A 21615-nucleotide genomic window follows, 5' to 3' on the forward strand; every position below is an offset into this window, starting at 1 on the left:
TCATTTTCAGTTCCCAGGTCTGTAATACAGTATAGGCACATTCTCATTGCTTCAAGGAAAAATAAGTCTGAAAGCTAAACTTCCCTAACTTCATAACTAACTTCATAAATGTAGTTGGCTGCTCAAGCAGAAATAAATTGAGGAAGCATAACTCAGTGAGGGGTCTTAGTAACTTTAAATCATCAAAAGTTATTGAGTAAGAAACAGGCTTAACAGATTTGTAAATATTACATGTACAAAACATTATGAAGAGATCTATGAACTCGAATGAAAGAGGAACACGCATTATATAATTTCCTTTGGGCACAAGAGACGCTAGTGACAACAGTGAAAAGGCTCTGCCTGGAATGTTAATAAATTAATTTTGGATTAGTTAGTTAAGAAATAGGTTTACAAAATTATATAATACCAATAATTAAAAAACAAACAAACAGGCATTAGCAGCTTACTTACCCTACTCAAATAGCTGCCCATCTCAGAGATTTTGGTAACAATTATATAGTCCAGGAAGTTATACTTAACCAAAAGATCAGCTTGTTTATAGGTGGAAAAAACATAAATCATTTAAAACATAATAGTCTCATAATACCGCTAGAATTAAAGGCCTAAACACCACACATCAGAGTTGTGCTAGTGGCGGGGGAGGTCAAAAGGAAAGTAACAACATCATAAGAAAAGGATGAAAAACTAAAACCTTGGGAAATGTAAATCAAAATTTTTAAAAGTCACAACATTTTTAAATGAAAAGGTTTACCTTCAGGAAACAAATTCAATTATATGCTGATTGCAAAAGCTAAAATGTTTTAGTATAAAATGCAGTTTGTATATGGGTTTTTTGGTTTTAGATAGCACTAAGGTTTTGCATTTTATAGCTGACTTGTGTTACAACAAAATTGGCAAGCAACCAATTCAAGAATAACACAACAAAAATGGTTATTCTTGGAATACTGAATTGCAGTGCTAAAACACACAAGCGTTTACAACTCTACCTGTTAACAAAACAAGGCTTGGCTCTTGCAATCTGATCTGCATGGACAGATCTGCATGCCTGTACAGAGTCCCATGGCAATCAATCTGTTTGTGCATATCTGATTACAAGACCGAGGCTAAAGATTGTAATATTGTTGAAATAAACATAGAAGAAAGTAGTAAAACATGCAGCAAGTTAGTTTGGAACAGTTACTGTGATCTTTTACTAGGACATCAAGTCAAATGCACTTTGTACCCTTTTTTATACTGCAAAGTTGCTCTATAATGTTTAATGGATTTTCAGTCAGTACATAAATAACTCTCCATTCGCAGTAGAAGAACTCTACACATGCACTTGGGTGCTTGAAGGATTTTGTTAGGTTTACAGCTTACAAACAGAGAAGTTAGAGAAAAACAGAATATACTTTCTCTGGAAGATTGCAAGTAACACTCTTACTTAAAAATCCAGAACCTTAACATACAAAAACCAAAAAGAGAGAGAAAGCAGGCTGCTTCCTAAGCCAAAAGGGCACAATGCACCGGGCTCTAGGCTGGCTCTTTGCATACTGACTGCTGAAAGACCCAGATTGCACGATCCTAGCCTGCAAGCAGAATCAGGAAAGCCTTTACGATTTAAAGTGACAGCTTATCATTTTTACACAGTTTGCAATACAACACAGATTTCATAATATTTCTGCAAATGAATTGCTTCCTTGGACTCTTGTCCATAAAAAGCATATGGAAAAGATGCCATTAAAAAAAATAATGTAGCCAACATCTTTACTTTCAAGGATATTTCTTTTTAGGAATCTGATAAAACTTGAAGGGCCAACTCCCACGACATGCACCCCCAGATGGCAGATAGGGGAACATCCTGCAGATATGCAGGCCAGCTGCAAATAGTCAGTAAGCAGTCCAACTGGTGACATCTCTCAGCAGGATGTGAAGGGGTAGCTGGTGGCACAGTGTCAGTTACCTCCATAAAATGCCACTTAGGCCCCATGATGACGACATCAAGGTGAATAAAGACTGCCTTAAAATCAGTCTTGCTGGGCCAGGACCTTTGGTTTGAAACTGGAGCGTTCTTTCTCCTAGGTGAGCTGTCTGCTAAGGCAGAAAAGGAAGAAAAGTCCAGTTTCAAACCAAAGGTTTTGACAGCTGACCTGTAAATGTCACTCCTTTCTTAGTACGCAGCGTTAAATATCTCCTTTATGTTTCAAAATAGGTACCACAAAGCTTTTCATCTGGCATTTTTTTCTTTCTTACTTCTTCTGGCCCAGGTGCTTTCTCCTTTTTCATTTTCCCAAGTGCCTCTGCAACCTCTTCCTCTGGTATGCAATCTGTCATGCTCATGTTCAGCTTACATGTTCTTAATTCCACCATTGGGTTCTCCTCATTCGTCACACTTTCAAAATATATCACTCCATACTTTGTTGATTGATTCACCATTTGTTTGCAAAATGCCATATGCATATTTACAAGTCCAAGTACACTATATCCACTGGATCACCCTTGTTCATATTTGTTGATCCCCATATAAGAATTCTAATAGATTGATGAAGCTTAATTTTTCTTTACAAAAGCTGTGTTGACTCTTTCCCAACAAATCATGTTCATCTATGTTTCTGATAATTCTGTTCTTTATGGTAGTTTCAAGCAAATTTCCTGGTACTGAAGTTAGACCTACCAACTTGTAATTGCCAGGATTGCCTCTGGATCCTTTTTTTAAAAATTGGCATCACATTAGCTATCCTCCAGTCATCTGTTGGAGAAGCTGATTTAAGTGATAGGTTACGTTCCACAGTTTTTAGTTTTGCAATTTCATATTTGAGTTCCTTCAGAAATCTTGGGTGAATACTATCTGGTCCTGGTGACTGTTAAATTTATCATTTTTTTAAAGGTTTCAGGCTCCCAGCTGTCACCTCTCTGGGGCAGAGACTCACATCTCTGTCCCTCCAGACCAGGGGCTTAGGCTTGCAGTCCCACTGACTGGGGTCCAATACCTGTCATTAACCTTCCCCCAGGGGCTACAACAGTGTCTACAAGTTATCAACCAGCCTTCGCAAAGCAAAATACATTTATCCTTAAGGTAAAAGCATTACAGAGAAAATACATAAAAGTCAATAGAAGTTCCTATACACATGCTAAAACTCACCAGAGGTCAATCCTCAGTCTTATGGGGCCCTAGTAAGCCAAAATCATTCCAACCCTTCCACAAGGGTTGGGGAGAAGGTCCTGTCCATTTGCTGAATCAAAAAAGGCTCAACTCAGCCTTTTTATACCAAAAGCCCTTTCTTAGTCTGTTGGCATCTGGAAAACTCATCTCGAACCAGTATATGTAAGCCTTTCTGGGGGGTGGTACCTCTCTGGAGGCGTTTACAACCTAAGTGATTTACTTTAATCACCCCCTCACTGTTTTTGGTTCCTGGAGGAGCTGTGGTAACTCTCCCCCTCCCCAGAGTTTCATACAATCACTGGCCCAAAGTGATACATAAACCATTCATAAACTTAATATCATATGGTCCCCAAAGATACTGAATGCAGTTGTAATATCTAAAGTGATTACAACTTTTTTTTCCAAGTCTTTCAATTTTTACATGAAATACTACTGGTCTTTATTTCTACAGATTTAATTTCTCTTTCAATATTTAACTAAAACTAGTAAATTTTGGTTAAAAATCCCTCTTATTCATTTGGTAATTCATGAATGCATACTTTCCTAAACTGTATTTTAATATGAAATAAATTAGACATGAGTCTTTATGTTGAATACTTTAGTTTGAGAAGTTAATCATAAAACACAGACAAACTGGCTGACCCATTGTTTGTTATGGTCAATAAAAAAGAGCTCACATTGTTTGAAAATAAAAGGCTGGTTGGTTTTATCCAGATTCTGATTTGCATAAAGCAAAAAGAACCCTTACACAAGAAAGGAAGTAAACGCTTGCAAAGTCAAGGGGGAAGGAAAACTTGCTGTGTAACAAAGAAGCTATAGACAGGAAAAGGAAAATATGCTTACATAATTACTCAATTTTTTGCTCAGTCTGAACAGCAAAAAACAGGAAGGATAATATTTTCTCATCCTTAGAACTATCATCTGTTTCCTAAAAATCACAGTACAGATTATCTACTGGCCTGCAAAATGGCAGCAATCTTTTTAAGTTTGGAAAAAGTTACATAGACATCGTGATTGGTCATATATGGTGAAGACAGAAAATGGCCTCCAGCTTCTAAAGGATGTGTTCATTCACAGTGATAAAATAGCTTTTCCGTCATCTCACTCTGGCAGTGGTTAATTCTGCTGGTTTTCTTACAAAGGATGACATACATAAAATTATGTAGGCCCAACTTTAGTTCACATTTTAACTATTTGTTATTGGCACAACACTATTTTATTGTTTAAACACACACAGCCCACTTAACTGACTATCGGGAAAACATCTTTAGAGGATCCAGCTACAAAAAAATAAGTTTTGAAAGCTTTGTCAGTCAAAATTAGGTTCTCACTGATTCTTATGGTGTAGTTTGTGGTATTTTGTGAGGTACAGGAGTTTAAAGTTTTGCAATAAAACTTTTCACAGACATTTTTGGTCTAAGATTTTAAATGAGAAAGTTTAAATAGGCTCCTTAAAAAGAAGAAAAAAAGCCTATCCCTACATGTGACCTACACCAATTTACTTTCTGTGTTTTCTTCAAAGCAGAAGTCCCTTCTTTCTTTGCAGACCCAAAGCTCTTGGTGGCTTTAACAGGAGCTTTGGATCTGTGAGGAATCCAAAACTGAATCCTAAATAAGAATGCTAACTACAGCATCAAACCACCACAACCCAAGGAGAGACTGTTAAGAAATTTGTTTGGTTCCTCTTACCTGTAAATGTCTCAGTACATGGATTGATACCTGCGAGCCGCTTGGAAGTCCCAAAATCAGAAATTTTTACCACCCCACTATATGTGTTCACCAGAACATTATCTCCCTGGAGACAAGAAAGAGACAGATAGATATAAACAGATTCCAACTTGCTGACAACAAGATTACAGCAAGATTGATAAAGATTATAACAACACTTTTTACAAAGGAAACTGCCTGGGGCAGTGTGGTTTTTTGTTGTTTTTTTAAAAGCTCCTTCCTACCAAAAGTACTACTTCTGTTTATAACAAAATTAACTATCTTGCAAGAGGTACTGAAATTAATCCCCCCCCCCCCCCACACACACACCCCTCTACTGTACAAAATACAACACTTGGAGAAAATTCACCTTTATATCTCTGTGTACAATCAGGTTCTCGTGGAGATATTTAAGCCCTTCCAGAATCTGCTTGGTGTAAAATTTTATTGTGGGTTCTTTCATTGGGCCCCATTTTGATCTTAGAAGAGCAGAGAGGCTTCCTGGGTTAGATAAAGAGGAAAACATGTCAGGATAGCACAGTCACAAGGTCAACTTTTGGAGGTCAGTAATAATAAATTTAGAGCTAGGCTGGACCTCAGGTCAATGTCCTGAGGATAGTGGTCGGGTGTAGCTACAGCACTCCAGGATAAGCCCAAGACTTTGCTGGTCACCCACTTCCTCCAGGGCAGAAGTGATTTATTGCAGCCTTTGACTGGATGCAGGTTATTTCCCTCGTCATGCCAGCTCAGCTCCATTGGCTGGCACATCAGTGGAATGGCAGAGCGAAGTGTCTACCCATTTCCTACCCATCTCCACCACCTGTTTGATTGAAAGGGGCAGGAAGTAACTAATGCACAACCCATGCCTTAAACCATGATGTGAGAAGCTGTACGTCAGGGTAGGACTGGTCTCACTCCCCTTTAAACCCTTAGGTGTGCACGTTAGGGTCAGCCACACTCTGGCACTTAATGAAAAACAGCGTGGACTTGGGTAATGTCATAGTATGTCACATGAAATATGACAAACTATGTAAGTTAAGAGAAGGTGATCTACTCTGACAGCAAAGCAGTCTAAACCCACCTCCCTTTGATTTGTTAATATAGCCTTGACCCCTGGGAATAGATGGAGGTAGAGGAAAGAATGTTCCAAAAAGAAACCAGGGGCTGGAGGCCTCATACACTCAGATTGGAAGATGGGTTGCTGTTATTTCTCCTACTTAGTGGAGATAATGAACCAGATTTAATCTTTTTAAACAGACCAAGTTCTTTGCTCACATAGCAGCATTTTCTGCAACAGTTTCTGCTTATGACAAGTCAGACACAGAATTTACAATGGGCTCTACTTAAGTTCTAGCAAACTTAGTTGAGGGAGTTTTCAATCCATGCCAACAGCTTTCTGAGTTGGAAGTTTCCTGACAGAATTGAACCACAGGTTTTCTAAATAGCTGTCCCTTTAAGGCTAGCTGGTGGTGAAGAAATGTAAATGTTAGTGCAGTCACGTCCTGTCGCCAGCAGCTATTCAGAGTGCACTACAACATATATGGGAGGAGGAGTGCATGGACAGAATAAAGCACCAGGTAAGCAACAGCACCTGGTACTGTCCAGGGGCAGGACAGTGACTGGAGATGCTGGGATGAATTTAGCACAAGCATGTGCCATTATGTTAGCATGGCAGCATAGGCACCAACTCCATGGATGCTCTGGGGCTGGAGCACCCACAAAAAAAAATAGTGTGGGCTCAGCTGTTCAGTGGCGGACAGGAGGAGCTGTGGGGGGAAAAGGGGGTGCAGGGGCAGGAAGAGGCAGAGCGAGGGTGGGGCACACTCGGTGGCAGAATGGGAAGGGGTGAAGCGGGGGTGGGTAGAGGTGGACAGAGGGTGGAGCCTTAGGGGAAGGGTTGGAGTGGGGGTAAGGCCTGGGGCAAAGCAGGGGTGGAGCACCCATGGGGAAATCAGAAAGTCGGCGCATGTGTGTTGCAGTGTTGGCGAGCAAGCACATTACAGTCAGGAGGTAGTGGGAGCCTAAAGAAGGGAATTAAATGGATGCAGGATTATCGTTTCATGCCTCCCAAATGTATTTTTAAAATGCACTCTGAATTACCTTTTTTGAGTCTGAGTCTTGGAGGTTTAACCTTAACTTTGATTTTCCTGCCTCTTTAATAGCTTTGGTGAACTACTAGTAAGAATTTTTACCCTCAAATTATTGATATATACTCTCCACTTAAACAAAGCTTTTTTCTGGGAATTATTATGGGGTGGGGAGGCTAATCCCACCAGCTATTAAATAGGTTACCTGTCACTTAGACTCAGACTGTAAGGTCAGAAGGTACCATCGTGATCATCTAAGTCTGACCTCCTGCACATTGCAGGCAACAGAACCTCACCCACCCACTCAGGTAAGAGACGCCTAACCTCTGGCTGAGTTACTGAAGTCCTCAAATCATGGTTAAAAACTTCAAGTTACAGAGAATCCACCATTTACATTTGTTTAAATCTGCATGTGATCCCATGCTGCAGAGGAAGGCAAAAAAACTCCAGAGTCTCTACTAATCTGACCCAGGGGAAAATTCCTTCCTGACCCAAATACGGCGACAAGTTAGACCCTAAGACCCACCAGCCAGACACCTGGGAAAGAATTCTCTGAAGTAACGCAGAGCCCTCTCCATCTAATGTCCCATCACCAGCCATTGTAGATATTTGCTGCTAGAATCGCAGATCAGCTACATGCCATTGTAGGCAGTCTCATCATACCAAGCCCTCCAAAAACTTATCAAACTCAGTCTTGGAATCATTTAGGTATTTTGCCCCCACTGCTCCCCTTCCCATTAGAAGACCCTGTTTTCAATTGCTTATAACTTTTGCCAAATTTTAACTATTTGGGATGAATTTACCATGCTGGGTGTCTGCCTCAGGCTTCAGTAAATAGTTCAGCCATTTCAGAGAACAGCGCTTAGGGAAATTATCTTGTTTTACCCATGGTTAAAATTTCTGGCAATTTGGAACAGGAATTTTAAATTTGGCAGCAGGTGGCCTCTGTGTCAGGCCTGTACTTTTTGACATCTGTCTGAAAAATCTAATCCAAATTTGACACCAGCCTTTATCAGCCTTTGGAAAACAAAAACTGCAATTCATCCATGCTCAATAGAGAATTTGATGAATTTAGTGGTTAAAATCCCATAACATTTCATTTGCACTGGGCATGTTCCCACCCAGGATTGCACAGGACTTCCCCTGCAATTGTAGCTCTGAGCTGCTGTGGGCCATGCTGGGTCCAAGCAAAGTGTGTGTCATTCCCCTCTAGTGCTGGTCCACAGAGGGCATGATAACCTACTACTGCTATCAGTTACTATGTTAGCTCAATTGGCAGAGAGGACTGTGTGGTGGATCACAGAATCATAGAAGATTAGGGTTGGAAGAGACCTCAGGAGGTCATCTAGTCCAACACCAACTAAATCATCCCAGCCAGGGCTGTCAAGCCGGGCCTTAAAAATCTCTAAGGATGGAGATTTCACTGCCTCCCTAGGTAACCCATTCCAGTACTTTACCACCCTCCTGGTGAAGTAAGTTTTCCTAATATACAACCTAGACCTCCCCCACAGAAACTTGAGACCATTGCTCTTTGTTCTGTCATCTGCCAACGCTGAGAACAGCCTCGCTCATCCTCTTTGGAACCCCCCTTCAGGTAGTTGAAAGCTGCTATCAAATTCCCCCCCACTCTTCTCTTCTGCAGACTACATAAGACCAGTTCCCTCAGCCTCTCTTCTAAAAGTTAGAGCCATGCTAATGAACTATGTGGGTATCAATATGATGCCACAGATGGAACTTCTGTTTTTTCAGTTTCCATTTTTAAAAACCTAGGCAATTATACACACAGGGGAAAAAAAGCATTATTATTAAGCACACAAAAGTTAGGAAATGCCAGAATTAAGGTGGTCCCCTTGTGTGTGTGCATTATAAAACAGTCTTTAATTACCTGATCACACAATATTTCCCCCCCAGGATCCCTGCCTCATTCAGTGCACAGGCTGGACCTGCTCTGGGGATGAATCAGGGTTGTGTAGTGAAAGAAGCTGTAGTCTACAGGCCCTCGCCTCATTTGTTGCAGAATTTGGAAGGGTGTCGTAAATGAGGCAGGCGATTGCAGGAAGAGAAAGGATGGTCTTGTGGTTAAGGCAGTTGAATGATGCTCTGGAGAACTGGATTCTATCCCTGCCTGTGCCACAGAGTTCTTTACGCGGTGCTAGGCAAGACATTTAACCCAAACTTTTCATGAGTGGTCATTAATTGTGTTTTCCTCATTTTTGGGTGCCCTACTTGATGACTGAGGGTCTGATTTACAGAAATGCCGAGCACTCATAGTAGCAACTGATGTCAATGGGAGCCATGCTTTGAACATAAGAAGTGCTAACTAATGCTAAGTATTCTGAAAAATCAGGTCCCAGCTGTCTCAAATTGGGCATCCAACATTAGTTTATATTTTTCACCTTAATCTCTCTGTGCCATTAAGTCCCCATCTGTAAAATGGGTATAATAATACTCCCTTATCTTACTGAGGCATTGTGAAAACAAATTCATTAACATTTGTGATGCACTCAGATACTATAGTGATGAGTGCCATAGAAAAGCCCATGATTAAATTAATTATTCTGTCTTCAGAGCAATTGTGTGCAGTAAATTAGGCCTGGAACCACACATTGAACAGTGAGGATATAACAAATATTGAACAGCAGTTCATTAAGTGAGCAATGTCCATTCTGTTCACTTAGTGAGGCAGTGGTCTTATGAAGAAAAAATACCCCCAGACACAGTTAAAACCAATGGATGCAGCGAGCACTCTTTTTTCAGTCTAAATGAAAGGAGCAACTAAGCCTCTTTATGTAATGAGCTAGCTAGAAACAACAGAAGCCACCACCCAAGGCCTCATGCCAAAATCTGATCAGAAGCTAAGCCATCTGATCTGAGGGGTTCCTTGGCTGCACACACAGGAGCTAGATTATTGTTTGATGAGCAGCGTGTGCATGAGAGGCAGAAAGCCAAAGGGAGAAAGCCAGAAGACAGAGAGAAGAGTCATGAGCAAGATCCTGAGATGTGGCAGAGACACAAAGCTCGCTGAGGCACAGAATCAAGTGGAGGGGTTGGACTTGGAAATTATGAGTAAGGAAACTGCCTCCTGTTATTTGTCTCTACTTTGTTCAGGGAAACTGGAATTTGTGTACATTAGAATTGCACTAAAGAAATAACTGACGTGTATCATCAAGTCTTCCTCCTAACAGCAACGCCCCGAATACTGGCTAACTGCTTGGGCCAAAGGGGAAACAACCTTACTTCTGGCATTTCTTAATTTCTGAGTGCTCTACTGTGTAACCTTACTAATATTCTTTTAACATAGTTTGTGTGTGTGTAATTATTATAGAAAGGGATTTCACAGGATTTCGAGAACTGTACCACTTCATATCTATTGTTCACTTACAGAGAATCTGCTTATAAACAGAAAAATGCCACTAGCAATTAACTTCTCAACAGGAAGGACACCTACAGGGTAGCAACGCATTAGTTCTGGGATTTAGTGAAGTTCCTAAAGCATTTAAGTGCTCCACTCCTATTGACTGTTCCCAGGAGTTGGATTCCCAATACCCTTAGGTGCCTTTGAAAATCCCAGTCCAGAATGATACAAACCTCCTGGCACCTGCTCCATAAAGATTTTAATGTATCCATCTTCAGAGACAGAACCAAGGTACTGGACAATGTTCCGATGCTTTAGATATTTATGCAGCGCTATCTCTTCATGCAATGGCTGAGAATACCTATCAAGAAGTAGTAAATTGAGGACCAGTTGAAGATGCATGCAAATATACTTGACTAACATCTTTGGAGACCTAGTTTTAAATCCTGGTTTACAAATAAAATGAGTTTAGTGGTTTCATCCAAGTCCCCAAAAACCTTCTAGTCACTAAACTCGAAATGCAGCATGACTGGCTGGCTTTTCAGAAAACACAAAGCAATGGAGTACAAGAAAAGCTTCCCACAAAGATAGAGGTGCACTGCGGGAGGGAGGGCGATTACATGCATCTCTTTCTAGCATTTTCCAGCTCTATGTTTGACATATTCAAATGGTTTAAAACCCTTTCTCAAAAAAGGATAAAAATATGATTGGATTGCTACATGGAAAACAAGCGGTTTCTTATCTAAAATATTCCAGGAAATAATGTCGGACTCTTTATTCAAACAATTAAAAAATCCTGATCCCCACAAAGGACTTCATCAAATTAGTATATATTTTTGGTGGTTTGGTAGTACTGGGAAAAGAGGAAGACATTAAAGTTGCCCCTAAACAGAATGATTAAAGCCATATTTTATATAGATTAATTCAATTATCATGTATTGGAATATTATACATAAATACATTTTAGAAGGAAAAAAGTCTTAGCAACAAACTGCATTTTTCATTGGTGATGCAGGTTTATTACTACACTGAGGGCTTGTCTACACTTACCGGGGGATCGACATGCGGCGATCGATGCATCGGTGATCGATTTAGGGGGTCTAGTGAAGACCTGCTAAATCGACTGCAGATCACTCTCCTGTTGATTCCTATACTCCACCGGATCAAGAAGAGTAAGGGGAGTTGACGGGAGAGCGTCTCCCATCAACATCGCATAGTGTGGACCCCGCGGTAAGTAGATCTAAGCTACGTTGACTTGAGTTACACTATTCACGTAACTCAAATTGTATAGCTTAGATAGACTTTTCCCTGTAGTGTAGACAAGGCCTAAGACTCACCTGCTGTCTCTCTCAGGGATTTCCTTGATGGCTATTCGGACTTGATTGCTAAGATCTCTTCCAGCATAAACTATTCCATAAGTACCTTTCCCTAATATCACTCTATCGCCATTCTCATCATAGTCATATTCATACTGAAAGCAGAAAGGTATACGTAATGGTACACAAATAGTTACAACAGCAGCCACCTTTCAGATTGCAAATAAGTTTTAGTAAGAATGATGAAATATATATTGTTCTATACATACATAATTTTTAAAAACTCACTGGTCATTAATTATTTACTTTTTGCTTTATAAAATGTGGCCTTCCCTAACAGGAGTCCAGATACATAATTCCTAAATAGATTTACTCAAGGGGAATTTTGCCTGAATATGGAATGCAGGATTGGGCCCAAACAGTGCAAATATTTATAATCAAAAACAATATAAAGTGAGCACTGTACACTTTGTATTCTGTGTTGTAATTGAAATCAGTATATTTGAAAATGTAGAAAACATCTAAAAATATCTATAATAAATTTTAATTGGTATTCCATTATTGTTTTTTAACAGTGCGATTAAAAATGCAATTAATTGCAATTCATTTTTTTTAAATCAAGTTAATTTGTTTTGAGTTAATCGCTTGAGTTAACTGAGATTAATTGACAGCCCTAAAAATATGCTGATCTTCTAAAAGGAAATTAAAAATACAAAACTAAGTAGTTGTATACATTTCTGTTGGAACATACTGTGTCATATCCTCAGCTAGTATAAATTGGTGCAGGTGACTGACTTCAATGGTGCTACACTGGTTTACACCATCTGAGGATCTGGTCCACTACTGTGACCTCATTGTAGAGAACTCATGTTGCAAATATCTCTGCAGATAAAAGGCCTACTGATGCATGAAGCAAATTCACAGGCACTAAATGAACCTCTATTATGAGAGATGGGTTAAACAGTGCAGTCTTGATTCATATACAAATTTGAGAGTGAGGAATTAGTGTACGACATTTTGAAAGCTTTTACACAAACAGAAAACAGAGATTTTTTTAAAAGAGGTAGCTTTATAATTTCCAAGATGAACGACTGGAATATGTAGATTTCCCCTTGTTCCTTCCCAAATCCAAATGGCTGTTTATGCCCAATCTGTGAGACTTCAGGCTTCACATGCTGTGTCTATATGAATCCCCTACCTAGGTAACATCATTTTAAATTTTTTTTTTACTGCTGTAATTAATAGACACTTCTCTCATGATACCATTTTTTCTGCTATGTCAAATATGTCCATGTCATGCAGTGAAACTGAATGCAACCTCGAGATCTGTCTTCTTCGAGCATGTCCTGAGTTAAGTTGCTGCTGTTTCAATATGCCTTCAAAATTCTCTCTGTTCATTTACAAAATGATCACCATCTTTGTATCACTGTACAGAACATGCTAAGGAATTCTGTTGTTGTTTAACCCTAACACCATATCCTACTCAGTGGATCTGAACTTGGATTAACGTAGCTTTAATATAGTTTCATTTTCCACATTTTAGCTCATCAAAGTTCCAACATTATCCTGTTATGTGACAAGCACAATTGACCAAAGTGTCACAAGTAAAACTTGTCAAGTTCTTTGGCAGTAGCAAACCCAGGTTTCACAGCTATGGCATGATACAGCTGCATGACCGAGTTTGAGGTCAAGGTGCAGCTCTGCAACAGACTAGTCCTAAAGTAGTTCTTCTCAGCTTAGAGAAGGAGTCCATGTTCCCTAGCATGCTTCCCAGGATATGTGAAGTCAGTTGAGATGTGTAATTCAGTGCTTGACAGTAGGTTTAGTAGACTGTGTACCTGATGCAATTTAGTATGTTTCCATTCTGTTTTCTTTAGGTGGACAATAAATCCATACTAGTTTGCCACTGCAGAAAATCTGTGCACATGATCAACTACTGAGCCTCCTTGGTGAATGATTCAACTGCAGTTATGAACAAGCAGGGGTTCCTCCTAAGACCTTGGTCAAGGCACACAGTCTGGTGTTCCCAGGCCTAGGGGATTTCCTAGTTGGGATTCAGTAACAACTTTTCCAGTGATAGAAACTTCCTCAGTATTAATGTCCAGGTGTGCACAAAAGGTAATATAAGTAAATCCCACTTGGTTCAAAGAATCCCAAAATTGGCTCTAGTTCTAAATCTAAATCCTTGTTAACAGCAGCCTTTGCTCCAAGTTACAATCATTTTCAAATGCTACCTTGTCCCTATCATGTAGCCCTTTACCCAGATGACACTCGTAATCACAAGAATTTTGACTGAAAACTGAAAGATCACAGGTTTTCTTTTTCCTTCCAAAGTTTCTTTTCCCCTTAATACCATGTATGGTTTCCAGGTGAGGCTTTCTCGTCAAGTCCATCAAGAACATGTCACCCAGCATTTTTCATGTTGTCACTGCGACGTTGGCAGACTGGGTGTGAGCCCTTGCCAACGTTTAAGGCGTCAGCTGAGCACTGACAAATTCATTGCTGAAAACCAGTCTGTTTCACCTATGTGTTAGTACGGTTCAGATGGGTATTGGACTTTTAACGTGTTTAGTATTTAGACTCTATGAAATGCTTGTAGCTTGCTGCATGCATTAATTTCACTTATTATATCTTTATCACATGCTATATGATAATATTTAAGCTTTTGATTTATGACTGTAAAAAAATGTTTGCTCTGAAACTGTGAACTCAATCAGAAGGGATCATCTCCCAACCATCAAGAAGGCCTATCAAAACTAAATGGGACATCACAATACAAAGATTTTGTTAACTGCCCTTTCATACCTATGAAGAGGCTAAGTGCAAAAGGGCTCATCCCATCAGCTTGAATTTGGGAAGAAGAAAATAAAAATAACAGACAAGAAAATTTTTCATCTCTTTTTTGTTGTTTGGACTCTCACAGGACCGGAGCTATGAAACAGAAGCAGAGATCCCCAGAGTCAACCTGGGTTAGCCCTAAATGACATTCAGAGCTGACATATTACTACAACTCTGTCACCTTTTAAAACTATGGACTACCTCATTTGTGTATACATGTTTGCCTGCTTTAACTTTGCAATAACTCTCTCACTTTTTTTTCCTAGTTAATAGAGCTTTAGTTGGTTTATTATTGGATTGGCTACAAGCATTGTCTTTGGTGACAGATCTAAGGTACAAATTGACCTGGGGTAAGTGACTGGTCTTTTGGGACTGGTAGCAACCTGAATATTTTGCAATCTTTGGTGTACAGCAACCAACTATCCCTAAATTCAACTTGCCTTGATGGTAAGATAGACTGTCTGTGACTACATGGTAAGTCTGTTATAGTGCTTTGGGAATTCACATTTGTTACTGGGTTGGTGAAATCTAATTATAGAATATACAACCAGTTTGGTGTTTCTGCCCTGCTTCTTGACAATCTGCCCTGAGGTTGGCACTCATGATCATGAGCCACTCCAGAAAGCATGATAGTCCCTCTTTAAGTGAAAAGACTCCATAACCTATAACTGTGGAGTGATATAACATGTCTGATCTCATTTATGAACCAACTGTTTCTAGCTAAAACTATTGTTTTTCTTTTCTTTTTTTTTTTTCTTTCTTTTTCTTTTTAGGGACTGTAATGTCAAATCAACCAAAGTTCCAATGGGCAAGTTATAACAGTTGGAAAAAAACAATCAAACAAAAACCCCAACCCAAAAAAATCCTTCTCCCATATAGACAAATCTGCTTAGAGGCTTTCAAACCAAATAGCTGTCCTGTATGGATAGAGTTCTGCCTTTCCCTTCCACACCTTGATTTCTACTTTGATCCTTGTTGCATAATAGAGTAAACTTAATTTAATACATGTGAAAAAATGCAGGTTGCTTATAGAATCATGCAATTTAAAGATGCAATATATATATCATTAGGCCACCATTTTTACAAATGGAACCTATCAATGCATGATTATTCCCTACAATGTATCCTCAAGCATTTAGCTCAGTTCAGTTTTTAACAGGCTCAAGCTATGGTGAACTTACTTCCTTTGAGAGACTATTCCTCAATCAAATACACTGTATTGTTAGGAAGTGTTCCTGCTGTTGGCTAAGTACACAAATATGCAATGTAAAACCCATTGCCCCAGATATAACTATATCTCTGACCAAGCAAAATACTGCTTCACGGATCCTGTTTTCTCTACAGTAAATGCTGAGGCCACAGATATGAACTATTTAGCTGAGCCTTAATAGACTCTCTCACCTGATGCACTTTACATTGGCAGGATGAGAGAATTCTGTGGCCAGCACTCTCAGACTTGGTTGTGGAACCTTGTCTTTCAGCTAGTGCACAATCTTGAACAACTCTTCCCTCCCCCAATTCCTGCTTGAAGTGTCAACTCCTACAGGAGATTCATTATCATGAAGACCTAGTCGCATCCTAAAGGTAAGTAAATTGCTCCTGGGAAGGGCCCATTTGGCAATGGCTTTTGATGGGATAAACAGGGGCAGAAAGAGCTTAGGTTCAGGTGAACTACAAAGAGTAAGTATTTTTTTAAAACAGCAGCTGGATTTACTTTTACCTGCCCATAGATAAAAATGACATCAATCTTTTAGCGATGCTTTCCCAATTGCAATAAAACAACAGAATGCAGTGTACACCCTCAAAACTGACAATTCCAAACTTTCTGGATGAAAAGACCAGTGTTCACATTGCCAAGAGTCTGGTATTCAATCATCGCCGAAACAGCCTATCCATTTAATTTATCCAAAGAGATGGCAACATCCTGGATCTGGTTAGAAAAACTAAGCGGCAGTTTCTAAATAGGTTTTCTTAGGAAGTATGCAATACCTGCTATCATTATCTAACCAACTCCACCCAGGATCAGGTGATTCTCAACTATCCATCACATGTGTAACAATTTTCAAGATCAATAACTCACATTCTCATGTACTTATATGACTCCAGCCACTGTAGTAGATGGCGCACTATGTTACATACAAACCTGTATTTTTCCCCCACAAGAAAGTTAACTGTTTTGTATAAAGAGTTACAGGAGTGTTGCAATTTTCTATATATTTTGAAGGATTTAAATGTTATTTCCTTATCCTTGTTTCTCAGACAAATTCATATGAGGGAGGAAAAATGGAAAAGAAAAAATGGTTTAGGGTTTTCAGCTATTTTACCCATAAACATGACTTACTTCCAGTGTGTCCCCATCAATCTCTCCTTCTAATTCCAAAGCACTGCCCACAGCGTCAGTCAAAATCTCCTTAACCAAGCCACAGAATCTGCAAGCAGTAAGTATCAAACAATCAGCAAAGATAACACCCTCTCTGTAAAAGATTAGCTAGAACTTTGTAATCCATGTGCAAAGCAATACATTTACTAACAAACTGTAATAGGGTTCCTTCATTAACTTTCCATCTTTACATTTACTATAGTTTATTTGAGGAAAGATATCAAACATACATTGAAAAATAAAAACCTACTTATCTACAAAGTGGTTTAATCAGCTGCAGTGTACCCAAGGATTTGTTTGGGGTTTATTATCGTAATTCTTTTAACTACAATGTTTCAGTTAGATAAATCTGTAGACTAGCCTTAGTGTGGCCTAGTCTTTATAAATGCAATTACAGAAACATGAAAACCAAAATACTTAAAAGTGGCTAGAGATATTCAGTGCCTCAATTTTGGGTGCACAATCTGAGACACCTTGGTAAGGGCTGACTTTTAGAAAGTGCTGAGCATCCTAAGAAACTCAGACAGTGGTGCATGCAGCTATTACACTGTACATAGCACTGGCAGGGGTGCCTAGGGCTGGGGCCCTGGAAATGGGCACGGCCAGGCAGGCCACCAGTGGCAGGGGAGCCTTGCTGCAGGAGCCAGCCCCTTGGCACCAGTGAGGAGCAGCAGACCTGGCTTCCCCGCTGCCCACTTAGGTTGGGCCCCATGGCCCCTCTATCATGATGGGGGGGTGCGTGGCAGAGCCAAAATTGAGTGAATGGTGTTGTGGCCTGGTGCAACTTTAATTTGGCCGCCTTATGTGTATGCATTATGATGCAGTCTTTAATTAAATGATCACATACTATTTTCTCCACAGGATCCCTGCCTCCCTAAGAACACAGAACGAATATTTTGTTTTAGCTTCATTGTTCCATGTGTAGCCCATGCCTTATTTACTGCAAACGATTCAAACTCTGAACTGAAGAAAGAAATGCTAATTTCTGCACATTTTTTCTATGGCACTCATTACTTTAGTGCTTGAGTGCTATACAGCCATTTAGTAATTTATCTTCACAATATCTCTAAGGTGAGGGGGTATCCCCAGGGAAGCAAGCAAACAAACAAATAGGAAGTACTTCACGCAACACACAGTCAATCTGTGGAACTCATTGCCAGGGGATGTTGTGAAGGCCAAAAGTGGAATTGGGTTAAAAAAAGAATTAGATAAGTTCATGGAGGATAGGTCTATTAATGGTCATTAGCCAAGATGGTCAGAGATGCAACCCCATGCTCTGGGTGTCCCTAGGTCTCTGACTGTCAGATGCTGTGATTGCATGATGGGGATGGATCACTAGATAATTGCCCCGTTCTGTTCATTCCCTCTGAAGTATCTGGAAATAGCCACTGTCATAAGACAGGATCCTGGGCTAGATGGACAGTTGGTCTGACCCAGTACAGCTGTTACGTAATTTAAGGCAGAGAGATTAAGGTAAAAATTTTGCATTAATTTTGGGTGCCTAATTTGGACCCAATTTTTGAGAGTACTTAGCATTACATAACACTTAATATGTTCAAAACACAGATCTCATTGACCTTCTCTTCTGACAATCCCCTGCCTTGTTCACTGCACATTTTCCAACTCTTGCAAACAAATAAGGCAGGGGTCCTACAAGCCTACTTCACTACACACTCTCATTCACCCCAGAGCAGGTGTAGCCTCTGCACTGAGTGAGCCGGGGTCCTGTGGAAAAAATATGATGTGACCATGTAATTAAAGACTATATTATAATGCATACACATGAGGGGCCAGATTTAAGGTTACACAAACCACCCTAATTCTGGCATTTGCTAACTTTTGAGAGCTTGACTTTACAACCTTAATAATGTTTAACATATTTTTGTGTCCCCCATTTTATATAAACACTAAACACAAATCACAGCCCAAAAGAGGGAAAAAACATTAGACACATTAAGACAAACAGAGCTGAGTTCACTCCTGGTAGAAACTCCACTGATGTCACCAGTTAAATTCCAATCCCAGTGGAATTATAGACCAAATGCTCTCCTAGAACATCTTCCACCTGAATTTCAGCTACTGTACTTATTATTTAGATTTGATATATTCTATCTGCAGAGAATATTCAGATACCCATGGCAAACTTCAGAAGGGTTACATGCGAGGTAGTAAGTTAGACTCTCCATTACACTTCCTTAAACCTACTTACCACCACTTTGCAGGATATAAGGAAGTCCAAGCAAGTGTAATTTACATGCCAACGAGCTAGAAGAAGGTGTAGGTTAAAGTAGGATGGGGGCTACTTTAACTTATACCTTCATTCAAGCTTCTTTACATGCAAGTTGTACCAACAGAGACTCCCTTAAATATTGCAAAAGTAGGTGTAGGGACAGTCTGAGTGTATGGGATCTAGCTCATATCATGTTATATATCATCTCTGAATTCGGCCCATAGTTTCTTAATGAGAAAAAAAGTTTCAAGATGATAAGTGCACAAATGAACTTTTATTTCTCATCTGAAAAACTGTCAGTTTTTGTCCTCTACTAAGTGCTATATACCAGTCACCAGTGACGCCGGAACCGGGGGAGGGGAACAGGGAGGCCATGGCCCTCCCACTTTTTGAAAGTGGACAGGCCTGGCTGGTCCACTTTTCACCAGGGTGGATCCTGATCCCTTCCCCTCCTCTTCTCCCTAAGCCCCAACCCCATGGCCAGGCCAGTGTGGATCCCGGCTGGGGAGCCTGGGCAGTCATGGGAGCCGCGAGCCATGCAGACCCTCCACCTGCCCGCGGTGCGGGGGAGCCTAAAGCAGCCCCCAGCCTATATCCCTGCCCCCTGGGCTCCCTGCCCAGCCCAGGGCAGGTGGAGGGTCTGCAAATCCGTGCCAGCTCTCCCCAACCCAGCACCGGCCAGGGGGTAGGGGAGACACGGGCCGAGGACTGCTCTTGGTGGGCCTCCCATACCGCGGCAGGTGGAGGGTCCACCGCAGCTCTCCACAGCTTCCCGCACAGCTCTTATCATGGCCGGGCTGTGGCTCCGTGGCCCTGCCCCCGGCTGGAGCCAGGTCGGGGAGAGCTGTACGGGCAGCTATGGGGAGCCTGGGTCCCTCCACCTGCCCTAGGCAGGAGGTCTGGGGGGCGGAGACACAGGCAGGGGGATGCTTTCAGCCGCACTCCAACCCAGGCAGGGGGACGGTGGGCTCCCCGGCCCCGCTCCAGCTTCTGGCTTGGCCAGGGGAGGGGCAGGGGCCCCCAGTTCCCCCACTTTTGGGAAGTCTCCAACACCCTTGCCAGTCACGTACCAGAGAAGTTTTATTAGTGGTAAAATCAACTCACCTACTACACTGGTCTTCTGTGGAAAAGTAGATTTGAAAATCATCAGAGTTGTCATGGACATAAAGAAAACAACATCGTTCGTCAAACTTGGATATGCTGTAAAATTTCCATCAAAAAAAGTTTTACTCTATAGATTCATATTAGACAGCATGGAGGAGGAGGTAGTAATATCTTAGGAATTATTCAATTTCAGACAACTTTTCTTTTCTCAAGGACACGGTTAATTCTCTCACAAATGCAACAATAGCTGTAATTGTTCTCCTTACATATAAAATCTCTTTTGTGTCACCTATTATTGAGGGTGAAATCCTGGCCACATTTAAGTCAGGCAAAACTAATGTTGACTTTGACAGGGACAAACCTCATCCCAGATTTTTTTTTTTAAACCTTTCTTAGTAGACTCATATGATTTCCTAGTATTTGACTGCCCAGGTGTGGAAACTGAACTGATTTAACATCAATTTAGATTCCAGGGCTGTCTTTGTTTACGTTAACAAATTTAGTTTATACTTCTGTTACATTTGCAATCAACCTTAAAAAGGAAATAATGGCAACATACATTAGTGTGTAAGCTTCTTAGAACCCTTTAAAGACCAGATTAATGCACAACCACATCTGCCATTGAGGCCAGGTCCTTTCTCGAAAAATTGCCTTTCTTTGATCACCCCTCCACAGAACCCAAATAAATGGGCTACATGCTGAAGAACTATGCAGGAACTGGGAGAATGGAATCCACCTTCAGTCCATGCACAATGCACGTGAAAGTCCTACAGTCCCTTCATAGCTGCTACTAGCTTTTGGATTGGAATAGCTTCTGAATTGCAAAACATTTTGCATCCCCCATATAGAAGTTCATAGTCATAGGATCTGCATAACTGCCAACTCCTGCAACCCCTTCCTCCCTTCCCTGAGCAGTCACCAGGCTCTCCCTCCACACTAGACTGCACAGAACTGTCATGAAGCCCTGTTCAACTAAGTGTAGAGTTCGCAGAGGTCTTTTATGTGTCCACTTTGTAAGAGAACCTCTGCAGTTCAGCTGCATTTGGAAATTTCCATGGTCCTTATGATCCCAAGCAAAATTCACTCTAAATGATATTTTCTTCCTCCATTCAATAATCTTTGACAAACACTTTACTTATGTGTATGAGGCGCCTTGTTTTGTAAAGGCATTGTTCATTTGAGAACACGAAATAACTGAACGCTCAATATTTTGGGTTGCTGTAACATTTAAGGGAAACACAACAGTGCCAACATTCTAAAATACATAGAGAGAATTCGGCCAAAACAAAGAAAACATTTTGTATAATTTTTAAAAAAGTTATATTTAGTAATAATTCCACTCTGGAAATATAACATGGGAGGAAACCCTCATTTTTTGCAGCCAGCTCTATTACTTTACAAAACACACAATAAAACTCTCCATTTCAAATGTCACTGTATCACTTGGCTTTGA

The 21615-nt window shown here is 40.5% G+C and overlaps 1 protein-coding gene across 1 annotated transcript in view; it reads right to left on the reverse strand.

The window, feature by feature from the left end:
• Positions 1-21615, reverse strand: part of LOC112121222 (mitogen-activated protein kinase kinase kinase 15-like) — a 144520-nt gene that overhangs the window by 28734 nt on the left and 94171 nt on the right. The window contains exons 12-17 of the mRNA XM_026649799.2: positions 20163-20258; positions 16790-16877; positions 11632-11765; positions 10528-10655; positions 5223-5353; positions 4835-4940 (exon numbers count right to left, since the gene is read on the reverse strand). Coding sequence (XP_026505584.1) covers positions 4835-4940; positions 5223-5353; positions 10528-10655; positions 11632-11765; positions 16790-16877; positions 20163-20258 — 683 coding nt within the window. The remainder of the gene's footprint in view (positions 1-4834; positions 4941-5222; positions 5354-10527; positions 10656-11631; positions 11766-16789; positions 16878-20162; positions 20259-21615) is intronic.

This window comes from Terrapene carolina, unplaced genomic scaffold (genome assembly GCF_002925995.2).
Source record: "Terrapene carolina triunguis isolate 2854851 unplaced genomic scaffold, T_m_triunguis-2.0 Scaffold23, whole genome shotgun sequence".
NCBI lineage: Eukaryota > Metazoa > Chordata > Testudines > Emydidae > Terrapene > Terrapene triunguis.